Raw genomic sequence first — 11,817 nt, 5'->3', positions numbered from 1 at the left:
GAATTTGTAAAAAAAAAACAACAAAAACAAACAAAAATTTTTTAATAATATTATGTAGTATTTGAATATTTGAAAATAGAGTCTGAATTTAAAACCTCAAAATTTAATTTTAAAAATTTTTAAAATTTTTATATAAATATTTTATTTAAATTTAATAACAATTCAGTTATTGTTATTCCATAATTTTACAAAAACAAATGTAATATTTTAAATTTTTGAAAAGATTGATTTTAAATATTTTTTTATTAATTTTCTTTAGATAATTTGAAATTAAACGTGAATGCTATTAGAAATTGTTCTGAAAACGCAGCTCTAACTTAGTAACAGAATGCAGTATGTCTGTTTGATAAAATTTGCTTAAACTGTAAAGCAGTTCTTCTAAAAATGTAGATTTATAGCAGCTTATTTTCTTCTTCAGTTTATAGCAGTTTTTTTTGATAACTACAACTGCAAGTAGATAAATTTTTATTTTCAATTCTCTTAACAGCAATAGTTTATAGAATCGACAATCTTTTTTTATAAAAATTTTTAAACTTTTTTATTTTAAGTACAAGAACTGCATTTTTAAAAATAATTAAGATAAAAATCTGCTTCTTTTTCTACACAAATAAAAAAAAAAATAAGTTTTATAGTTCTTTGCAATTAATGCAAAAAAGTTTTTATTTTAGTTTTAAGTTGGAAATGTTCACGCATGCTGTGTTTTCAGAGGTTTCTGTTTCTGTAATGAGCGTTATTAATCTAATTAATTTAATTAATTGATTATTATTATTTTGGCCAAAAATTGAACTTCCGTAACTTGAACCATTGATAAGGTGAATTGCATTTCAATATCATATTACTGCAATATTGAAGTTGGCCTTGATTTTATATTAAATATTTTTAATATGTTCAAATTTTTTTTTACAATAATTAGAAGAAATTATGAATAATGCATTCTCTATTTAAATAAGTGTGTTCGGTTTGATTATATTAAAAAAAAAAAAAAAAACATTTTATATTTGGAATTTTTTTATTTCTGCCAATTATGCCTAATACATTTTACAATAATAGTAAATATTAAATGTATATAAATATATACATATACAAAATTTTCAATATAGAAGCAACAAAACGCAAATTAATTGATTTCATTTCAATTACAAAAAGAAACACAATAAAAAAATTTTAAAAAACTTTTAGGAACACAATCTGAAATAATTTCAAATAAAAATTAGAAAATAATTTCATTTAAGTAATTTATTCGTTTATTTCATAAAAAAAAAAAAAAACCTTTTATATAAAATTTTATAAAAAACATTTAAATAAAATAACTAAATATTTTTTTTTAAATAAATGGTAGCTATAGTCATAATATTATTATCAATGAAATATGCATTAAATTTTTATTACAATTTTGTTTTTCCAAATTTCTTTATAATTATTTTTCAAATAATTCATATTTGCATATAACATTGTAGCATTTCGATAAATTCCAATTTATTTTTTCTAACCCTTTTTTAATGTTGATTGGTTCATTCTAAATTAACTAAAGAAAAAATTTGAAATATAAAATTAGGGTCCTTATAATTTTCATTTAAGTGCCCCTATCATTCATTTTTGGTGTCATTACTTAAAAATTAATTGTCAGACAATTTGGAAATTATGCATTGGAATTTTATATTGAAAGAAAATCTGGTGTTTTCAAATAAAAAAATAAATTATAACTGTTTATCGTTCACTCACTTTCGTTCATTTCCTTGTGAGCGAATGAAGACAGGGGCCCAAATTAAAAAATATTTTTTAATTAATTTTCTTTTTTCTTGGAAAAACCTTAAGCCTTAAATGAATTCCTTATTTTGGTTTCTTTAATAATAAAAATATATTGAAAAATTTGATTGGTTTTTTTTTTTTGGAAGAAGAAAAATGAAATTCGGATTTTTAAATGAAATTAAAAATTCATTATTAAAATTTATTAACAAAAAAAAAAATATTTGCCTATAGTAAAAAAAAAAAAGAATTTAAATTTTGATTAATTAAAAAAATAAAAAAATCTATATTTTAGTGAAAGAGAGAAAAGATAAGTAAAAGAGAAAAAAAAAAAGAAAATGGAACGTGTAAAGTGATAAAAAATTAATTTTAATGTTTTAGTTAAAAAAAAAAATAATTAAATAAATAAATAAAATAAGAAGCAAAATACAATTTATTTGTTCTTTATTGTATTTTATTTAAATAAAATATTTTATTTGTGAATATTTTGTTCTTTTCTCCTATTTTTTTTTTATTTTCTATTCAAAATAAATTTTTATTAATTATTAAAAATGAACAAAATAAAAAATTTTTAGCATAAAATTTTAAATATTAAAATTACTTATTATTAAAAAAAATTAATATTAAAAATTATGTTAAATAAAATTAATATAAATGTAATTACAAATTTAATATATTTTATGTAGATACATTTAAAAAAATATAATATAAAATATTAACAGAAAAAAAAAACAAAAAAAAAAAAAAAAACAAAAATTGATATCGAATAATGCATTAGAATTTAAATTTAAATACAAAAAAGAAAAACGTAAAAAAAATATAAAAAATAAATGCAACAATTATAATATTATGTTTATATACCGTATATATATACACCTATATTATATATATGCAATTGTATGTATATAAACATTATATATATGTATATATATTAAGATATATATAAAAATACATAAATTGCAGAAATAAAAATAAGTAATAATATTAAAAAAAAAAAAACAAAATTATTAAGACTTAATTATTAGCATATATATATATATATATATAAATACATAATTAAAAGAAAAACAAGAATATATATATATATATAAATATGTATATATATATCTATATATTCATATGAACATTTGAATAAAAAACAAAAAAAAAAAGAATTATAATTAATAATGATGTAATTGATAAATGATAAAATTATATCTAAATGTAAAAAAAAAAATAAAAATTAAAAAAAAAAAAACAAAAAGAAAAATATTAAAAACTTAAAAAAAAAAAAATAAAAAAATAAAAAGATATTGTAAAAGAAATATATATATATCAAATTTTTATATTAAAAAAAAAGCATATGTTTCATTTAACTCAAATAGAACTAACTTTCGTCCAAAATCAAAAAGTTCTGTGCCTCCGGTTATAATAATTGCTCCGTCCCCTTATATTTTTTTTCAGAATATTTAGTTTGTGTCGAATAACTGACCTCAAGAAACTAAATTCAAATTGAATCTAAAAAATTAGTTATTCTTAAAATAAATATCTCTCGCCCGACCCTGCAACTTTAAAAAAAAAAAGAAATTACAATTCTTTCAATAAAGCGTGAATTGGAAATTAGAATAATACTTAATGAATTGTTAAATCACAATTCAGTTGATTAGTTACATTTGTGAATTTGTGTATTAATACAGTATTGCACTGCATTTTTGAAATCCTCAAGCAAACTAGAACTTTAATACAAATTATTAAGATAAATAGAATTACAAAATAGAAATTTTTAATGAAAAAATTCTTTGCGTTTCTGGCAGTTCAGAGATTTTTGAAAATTTGCTTCTAACTTAGATCTTAATACTTAATTATGTAAATCCATGTTCGGTAAATAAACCTTTACTGAAGAGTAAATATGTTTTTTAAAATTCTGTAAAAATAAAATTTTTTTAATATTTTTAAGTTAGAGGTTTAAGTGCCAAGTCCATTACATAAATAATTTTCGTATGTAATGCATTTAACACATATTTAAATTGTACAATTTTATTTAGGTGTTTTAAATTTAAAATTATATATTTGGTTTGTTAAAAAATTTATATATTATGGATTTTTGAAGGCATGGCATGTACAATTGTACATTATGTGTATAATTACATATAACGATTTTTTCCCTACTTATCTATTTTCTTAGATAACATAGTTAAAATATAAAGATTATTATGATCAAATAATTGCAATTATAATTACTGCTTATCTTCTATTTATCTTCTTGTTGAGTATTCTAAAAGAACGTGATTTAAGAAAATATGTATGTAAGTATGTATAAGCGTTCATTAAAAAACTCAAATCATTCAATTTTAGCGTTTGATTTGTGCATGCTTTTTTTTTGTTGTTGTTTTTTTATCATGAACAATTTTTTTTTATTTTATTTCATTATGATTCTACGTAAAATAATAATTATAGTATGTATGTAGTTATTATTATTATTACAATATAGTACAATAATATATTTAACATTTTTTTTTTTTTGAATTTTTACTTTAGTTTTTTTTTTTTAAATAATGAATTTTAAAAAGTACATTTTGTCAATAATAAATGAAGATTCCCATTTTTTTTTTTTATAATTTTAAATATTAACTTCTTTTTTACTTTTTACCATCAGTCTTAGAAGGTACAATAATATTAATAATTCCATCATTATTAATTGGTTGCGATATATTGCTTTTCTGATGCTGTGTTTTTAGTCTCTTTTTGGCTTGAATATCTGCCATAGTTTGTTCAATTGAACGGCAATCTTTTTTATTTTCACTAGGAACTGAAATTAAATATAATTATGTAGTAAACTATTTGGCTATAAGTAAATAGTTAAACATACCAAAACCATAAACCTTATTTGATTCAGTTTTTCGGGCAGCCTGCAATGCAGCATCCTGCCCAATTAAATGAGCATATTTATCTTTGTAATTTGATACAGGCACAATTTCTTTTATTGGTTCTTTGTCTTCTTTTTTTGCATTGATTTCTATTATCCTCATTTGTTGACGTCTTTCAGCATATTCTTTTGCAATTTCGTCATTCCATCCTTCACCGTTACGTCTTGCATGAATTTCATCTTCAGTTGGCGGATGATCCTTTTTATAAACAACAGTATAACGGTCAATTCCTTCTTGTCCAAAGCTCATTGCAACTAACCCACCGATTTCAGCTACATCATGTCTTAAAAAGAAAAAAATCAAAAATAATAATAATTATATTTTTCATAATAACAATAATTTAATATTTCATTAGAGTCAATCTTCAAGATTTTATTTTCTGGTCCAATATTTATTTTGCTCGTCAAGTATTTTTGTATTTTATTAATAATCCCATGTGAATAGATACATTGCTAATTTTAATTATTTAATATAATTGGTAGCGATGTTACAGAATATTTTAGTTTTATATTCGAAAGTATGTACCTACCTAGTAGGTACTTATTTTTTTCGTTCTTTGTGTACATAAGTAACCAACTTACATTATTGTTCTATAAAGTTTATCTAATATCTGAAATTCTATAAATTTTCTATCATCTTTAGAAAAACGGCTAATCCTCTCCTCTGTATATTTTCTAAAACGATTTAGTTCTTGTTTTTCTTTTAGTTTCATTTTCTCCGCCTGCTCTTTTTGTCCTAAAATAAAATGAATGTCCTTGAAATGTATTCAAAACCAAAATAAAATAAAAACTTTCAGACAAATAATTTATTCGCAGTATACATATTTACTTCTTATGGCTTCTTTATCCTTTTCATTTATTGCCGGTGGTTTATCCATTGAATTCAAAATTGACCCCAGTAAATCCATTGTTTTTTTTTTTATTTTATAATTCCAATATTATTCTAAGGTAGTTTATTCAAGAGGTTCGAGTATTGTCAGAGTTTTATAATGTCAATAAATTAAAGTCAAAACTAAAGAGGCTGAATATGGCAAAATTAATTTATTCAGCTGACTTTAACAAAATTATTTTGCTTATTAAAAATAACTTTGCAAATAATTAACAAATATAATAATTATTTCACTATTTTTAAACTTTTCACGTAAGGTTAATTTAAAACTTACTATTTTAAAATTTTTTAAGTTTTTCTCAGAACAAAATTTTGACACTGCATTTTCTTACTTAACCAAAAAACTAAAATCTTGTCTTAACGCAACATGCCGTTTTGAAGCGTGATCAACAAAGAAGTTTGTCATTATTATAATTGCAATTTGCTGTTGAATCGATTTAACCTTCAATTTTTCTTTATATGCTGTTGTAACATTGAACTTGAAACAAATAAAACGCAATAAGAATTCAATTTAAATTTTTAGCCATTTTCATAAGATTTGACAAACAGATTTTGACAAATAAATAGTGCAATTTGACTCCATCATTTTAAGCTAAATATTTTGGTGTTGGTAATGACAAATTTTGTGATTAAAGTAACATTTGATTGACAGTTTTGAAAAATTGGTTACTAGAAACATTGGAAAATTGAAACATTAAAGATTTGTAGAATTTAAAATGTAGGTGGCTACACACACCTGTTTCAATTAATTTCTTTTTTTTCGTAGCCGTTTTTTTTTTGTTTTTGAATTTATTTATATATAACACCCATTTACTGGCTTTGTGCGTTAATAAAAAAAAATAACAGATTATTAAACTGTTATACTGTTTACAATTTATGTTTACATGTAAAATTAAAAGAACTACTTTGTAAGAAGTTTTTAAACAAGCTACTCCCACTATTCGTCCGCTTCTGAGAGTCGTTTTAAAACTATCAAAGATAACTTGAATATTAACTCACGACACCACTGTAATGTTTTAAAAGGTTTAAAACTGCAATGCAACTAATGGTAAGGTATAAAAAGTAATAGTAATCTAGGTTTTGTGGAAAAAATATTTTGAAAATTTTGTGTCATCTCACGGAGATAATATGTCAGCAGTTACGGATTAAAATTAAATTTCATTTTATTTGATTTAATTCCCTATTGATTCATATATTCAACTATTTCCAACGATAAAACCATTTTGAATATCTTTTTGAATATATATTTTGAAAATTATAAATTTTCGTTAAAAAAAAACGTATTTTTTTTGACAGCTGAAAAAAAGCATAAAAACAATTTCAATTTTGTGAATTTTTCGAAGCATGTGTTTGTGTAACAAATTTTGGCGTTCTTGAAAATTTTACATAATGTCATTTTGTGAATGACAACTGTCAAAAATTATTCATAGTGGCTTCTTAAAATTGTATTTTTAATTTTTTGGAAAATGAAAATTGATGAAATTTGTCGAACTTGCCTTTCTGAATCTTCAGATTTAAGATCAATTTTTAAGCTGGGAGTAATTGCGGGTAAAACAACAACTTTATCAAGAGTTTTAATGGAATTTACAAAGCTAACCGTAAGTAGAGGAATTATATTTGAAAAGCTGTGAATTGAATCTTCGACAGCTTCTATTTTGAATATGTGAATGAATTTGTGGATGAAATTTTTTATTTTGAATGATTACTGATTTCTTCACTGTTGAAATTAGTCAATTTACGGTGAAATTTAAATATTTAATATAATAAAAAAATAATGGAAAATTTTTGTTTACAATTCATTTTAAATTAATATTACTACATATTGAAATAATACAGAATTTTCTTTTTTTAGATAAACGAATCGGATATATTTCCTGACAAAATGTGCTATGGTTGTGTTATACAAGCAAATCAATCTTTTGCATTTCTTCAAACATGTCTTGAATCAGATAGGTATTTAAAGGAAAAATTAGGTAGCCCAAAAACTTCACGAAGAATAAGTGATTGCAATGATGATTTTACCATGGGTGAGCCAGAGACACAAACAGTTTACTTATACAATGCTGTAAATATTGAAGGAGATAATGAAATTGATGTTCATATAGAACCATCGGAAGTAAAAGTTATTAAGGGTCATTCAGCGCGTTCTTTATCTCGTAATAATGACCATAACATTATAATATCATCTGACGATAGAAGTGAACAAGATCAGAATGAATCTGAAGGAATTATTCAACACATTATAGAAGATGATAGCATAGAAACAGAAATTTTAGAAATTGAACAAGAAGATGAAGATAATACTAATTCAAGTTTCGACAACCTTAATAATGATGATGATTATTATGACCAAAGTACAAATGATATGATAAGCAAAATGCAATTAAAGAACGAAACCGTGAATAAAGCTCTCAGTGATTTAAATTTTGATCAAAATGATGAAAACGGAAATGTACATATGATAAAAGTTGAACAAAATGTTGAAAATATTTCTGAAGAAAGTAAAAAAAAACGTAGATCAAGAAATTTTTCTGAAAAAATGAATATCCCGGGACCACCATATATATGCAAAATTTGTAAAAAACATTTGAGTACAAGATCATCAATGAAATATCATATGCAATTGCATTCGAGTTCTACACCGTTTTTATGTAATGAATGTGGAGAAGGTTTTAAAACAAGAAACGCTTATGAGGGGCATATGACAACGCATGACGTAAATAATCCGCATAAAGTAAAAATTATAGCATAATTTTGATTTTTATTACTTATAACTTTTTTAATTGTTTATAGTGTACAGTTTGCGGAAAAGTTTATAGACAAGCAAACTCTTTAAAAACACATATGCTTACACATACAGGTAGTTTATAAGTTTTAAAGTTATTATTTTAAATTAGTTTGTCCGTATTTCAGGGGAAAAACCGTTTTTATGTGGGATTTGTGGAAAAGGCATGACACAGAAATCAGGATTCAAGGTAAAAATACAAATAATCAAAATTTAGTCGAATTACCTACAAAAAAATTAATACTCATCTATTATACCTTTTTTGTTGTAATTCTAAGAAACACATGCTGGTGCATTCTGGAGAAATGCCGTTCCAATGTCACATTTGCCATAAAAGGTATTTAAATTTTACATTTTTGATTATACACATTTAAAAAAAAAATAAATTTATTAGGTTTCGTTATTCAAGTAACTTGATTGCACATAAAAAAACACATTGCGAAGTGAAGGAAAAGTTAAATTCTTGCAAGGTTTCATTAAAAAAAAATACATACATATGTATAAAAATTACTCTTAAAAATTGGAATTTCTTCATTTACAGATTTGTAATAAAGCATTCAGTTCACCAGCTGATTTGAAAAGACATATGAATATACATAATTCAAAAATAGTTGCAGAATGCAGATATTGCAATAAACGTTTTGGGAAACTTGAAATATTAGCAGCTCATATAAAAACAAATCATGAAATGGAGTATAAAAAAACTAATATTAAAACAGAAATTGATGATTCAGTTTCAACGGAATAATTAATTCATTGCCCAAAAAAAATTTGATATTTCATTTTAATGAATTTAGTTTTAAACATATTTTTTATAATTTCATTATCATTTTAAAAATTTCTCTAAAATTGTAAAGTCCAATCAAAAATTTATTATACATATAAGACAAAAATATTTATGAATTAAATGCTGAAATGAAAGATATATAAAAAAAATTTTACAACCGTTTTTTACTAAAAATTTGAACGGTTTAAAAGGACTTGATTTTGTAGATGTATTTTAGATTTGAATATTCTTTTTGAAACAAAACAAATGTTTTGCGTCAAAGAACAATTTTCATAATGGAATAAAGCCTCATAATATGTGTACATTTAAATTAAGTTATTCAAATAAAGTTTTTGCTTTATTACCTAAAATAAAGGCTAAAATTTGCGGTAAGCTTCATTTGAATGAAATTTAGACCCACATTTCATAATTTGTTATAGACTCTATTTTTAAAGAATGGCTGTACAAATTAAATACATATATAGATTTTTCAATGTTTATCTAAATATGCATATTTCTTTCGCAATTTTTCACGTTTTTCTTTTTTAACATTACGCCACGGTTTTTCACCAAATTGTAGAGAATTTAAGCTTTGTTGCGAACCAGCAATACTTCCCGAACATTCACTATTAACATCCGAGCTAGTAGTACGTATATGTGGAAAATTACTTCTTCCTTTTATGTAAGCTGCTCCCGTATTTGAAGCAAAGAATTTGTCATCTAATTCTTTTGCTGTTGTAATTTTATTGATCTACAAAAGTTAAAATATATTATTTAAAAAATAAAGATGTGTACACTTATTTCTAAAAAATTACCCTCATTGCTCTTTGCTGCTGTTCCGGTAATTTATTTTCAATAATTTCTTTTTTCGTTCTAGGTGGAAATATGTGAAATTCATTTTGGTTTATTGTGGGTGGAGCGTGGCAATATAAAAGTTTTCCATTTACATAGTCCTTTAGAATGTACCTAGCTGATCGTGATTGATCTGGTTGTCCATTAGCTGTCATAAAACCTCTATTATCTGCATAATAAAAAAAATAGCAAAAAATAAGGAAAAAAAACTATTCAAATTGAATTACATGCGTGAGCTAATAATAGCTCTTCAGAAAAAGGAGGTCTTTCTGAGTCTTCGCCTTCCAGTGGTTTTGCTATCAATATGCCATACTTATCTTCTAAAACATGTGCCGGAATCTCGGTTAATAGAAGATTTATAGGTGGAACATGATCTCTCATCTTAAAAGTTGAAATTTCAAAAATCAAATTTGGGTAGAATTGTTTTTTTCATACCTGATCAATTGGCAATATACCACACAATATCATTTCAGCTTTAGTAAAAACAAAACTAGGCATTACAAGACCAGGACAATCACATAAAAGTATATCATGGTCAAGATATAAAGTTTGAAAATGCTTCGTTTTTCCTGGGGTGCTGGACACCGAAACTTTTTTTTCAGTCAGTAAGGCATTTATTGTACTACTTTTACCTACATTAGGATAACCAACCATACCAATTGTAGTCACACCTTCTGTAACTTTTGGACCCTTATATATAGTTTTAAATAACTGAATGAGTTCTTCCCTGCTTAGAAGTTTTGGAGAGTTCACTTCACAAATTCCTGCCTCTTTTAATTTAGTTTCAACTAAAGTTAACTGATCTTCGATTTTCTGTAGTGATTTCGAAATATGATAAGCTGCCGTTTTCATTGCATCAATACTTACATTTTCAAATAATTTATTATCTTCAGATTGGCTATTGGATTTATCTTCGTTTGTTTGGTTTTCATTTCCACAATTCTCTAAATTTTCGGCTACTACTTCTTTAAAATTTGACTTTTCTTCGTTTTCTGAATCTAAATCCTCATTTTCTTCAATCACTTTATCAAGTTCTTTATTTTGTGATTCTGTTGCGGCGGTTGCAGAAAAAAAAGCAGCCTTAAGTCCTATGCTATCAAAATAGGTTGCCCACGATTCTCTTTGCTCTTTCGTAAGAAAATCTGATTTATTGATGAGAATGATATTCATCTTATTATTATCTACTTCTTTGACATATTTTTCTAAGTCTTCATTTCGAAACATCAATGGATTTCTAGCATCAACAATTTGTAAAATGACATCTGAACGTTCTACAACTCTCCACAACTGACGCCAAAAGTCTAAATTTTTTTCATACGGTGTCATTAAAACTCCTTCGTTTTCTTGAAGTAGTGATAAACTTTTCCGCCATTCTAAAAATGATGCATTCTCGCGCTCTTTTAATTCTTCGGCCGTCATGTCTTTAGACCAAGGCGGCCTACGAGGTATCTGCAAGGCTTTTTTATGTGCAATATGTTTTTCTTTCATACTAGCTTTTTCTTGGTTTGTTAACAATCCAACATTGCTTTTGGGGTTAATAAATTTGATATTCAACTTTTCTGCTTGAAATTCTGTTCCAGCTAATTCGGCTGTACGAAGAAAATCCTCGAAAGACGATTCTTCTGTAACTGATTGCAAATTAAGTCTTCCCCAATCATATCCATCTTGCAGATCAGCAGTATGTAACTAAAATTTTTTAAATTATAAAAATTCCATTTTGTTAAAAAATAATTTTTATACAAACCATAGAGCCATTGTCAAGAGTTCTGTGTTTTTTACCGAAACGATCCTTAATTAATGTTCTTCCTAGGGAATTATTCCCAGATTTATTTTTCTTTCCCATTTTTCGGATCACAGTTTTTCTAACACATTTA

The 11,817-nt window shown here is 24.3% G+C and overlaps 3 protein-coding genes across 4 annotated transcripts; 1 reads left to right on the top strand and 2 right to left on the bottom strand.

The window, feature by feature from the left end:
- Window positions 1-3,842: 3,842 nt before the first annotated feature.
- LOC129607726 (sperm-associated antigen 7 homolog) lies at window positions 3,843-5,621 on the bottom strand. The gene is made up of 4 exons (XM_055518888.1): window positions 5,481-5,621; window positions 5,234-5,387; window positions 4,595-4,935; window positions 3,843-4,534 (listed from the first exon to the last, which is right to left on the bottom strand). The coding sequence occupies exons 1-4, from the start codon at window positions 5,557-5,559 to the stop codon at window positions 4,365-4,367; spliced, it is 744 nt and encodes a 247-aa protein (XP_055374863.1). The 5' UTR covers window positions 5,560-5,621; the 3' UTR covers window positions 3,843-4,364.
- A 1,340-nt stretch (window positions 5,622-6,961) lies between these two features.
- LOC129607729 (zinc finger protein 37-like) lies at window positions 6,962-9,114 on the top strand. Its single transcript, XM_055518897.1, has 7 exons — window positions 6,962-7,138; window positions 7,393-8,274; window positions 8,334-8,400; window positions 8,454-8,515; window positions 8,604-8,662; window positions 8,720-8,795; window positions 8,867-9,114. Exons 1-7 carry the CDS (start codon window positions 7,007-7,009, stop codon window positions 9,071-9,073), a joined length of 1,485 nt encoding a protein of 494 aa, XP_055374872.1. The 5' UTR covers window positions 6,962-7,006; the 3' UTR covers window positions 9,074-9,114.
- Window positions 9,115-9,573: 459 nt separating this feature from the next.
- On the bottom strand, window positions 9,574-11,817 carry LOC129607796 (large subunit GTPase 1 homolog). Of its 2 annotated transcripts, XM_055518972.1 has the most exons (6): window positions 11,688-11,817; window positions 10,811-11,629; window positions 10,379-10,756; window positions 10,171-10,324; window positions 9,907-10,112; window positions 9,574-9,842 (listed from the first exon to the last, which is right to left on the bottom strand). In XM_055518972.1, exons 1-6 carry the CDS (start codon window positions 11,784-11,786, stop codon window positions 9,582-9,584), a joined length of 1,917 nt encoding a protein of 638 aa, XP_055374947.1. In that variant the 5' UTR covers window positions 11,787-11,817; the 3' UTR covers window positions 9,574-9,581. The 2 variants fall into 2 exon arrangements, with proteins under 2 accessions (XP_055374947.1, XP_055374946.1); XM_055518971.1 differs by having other exon boundaries at window positions 10,379-11,629.

This window comes from Condylostylus longicornis, unplaced genomic scaffold (genome assembly GCF_029603195.1).
Source record: "Condylostylus longicornis isolate FDR11 unplaced genomic scaffold, ASM2960319v2 ptg000028l, whole genome shotgun sequence".
NCBI classification, from domain to species: domain Eukaryota; kingdom Metazoa; phylum Arthropoda; class Insecta; order Diptera; family Dolichopodidae; genus Condylostylus; species Condylostylus longicornis.
This window is presented reverse-complemented; position numbering and strand designations above follow the sequence as displayed.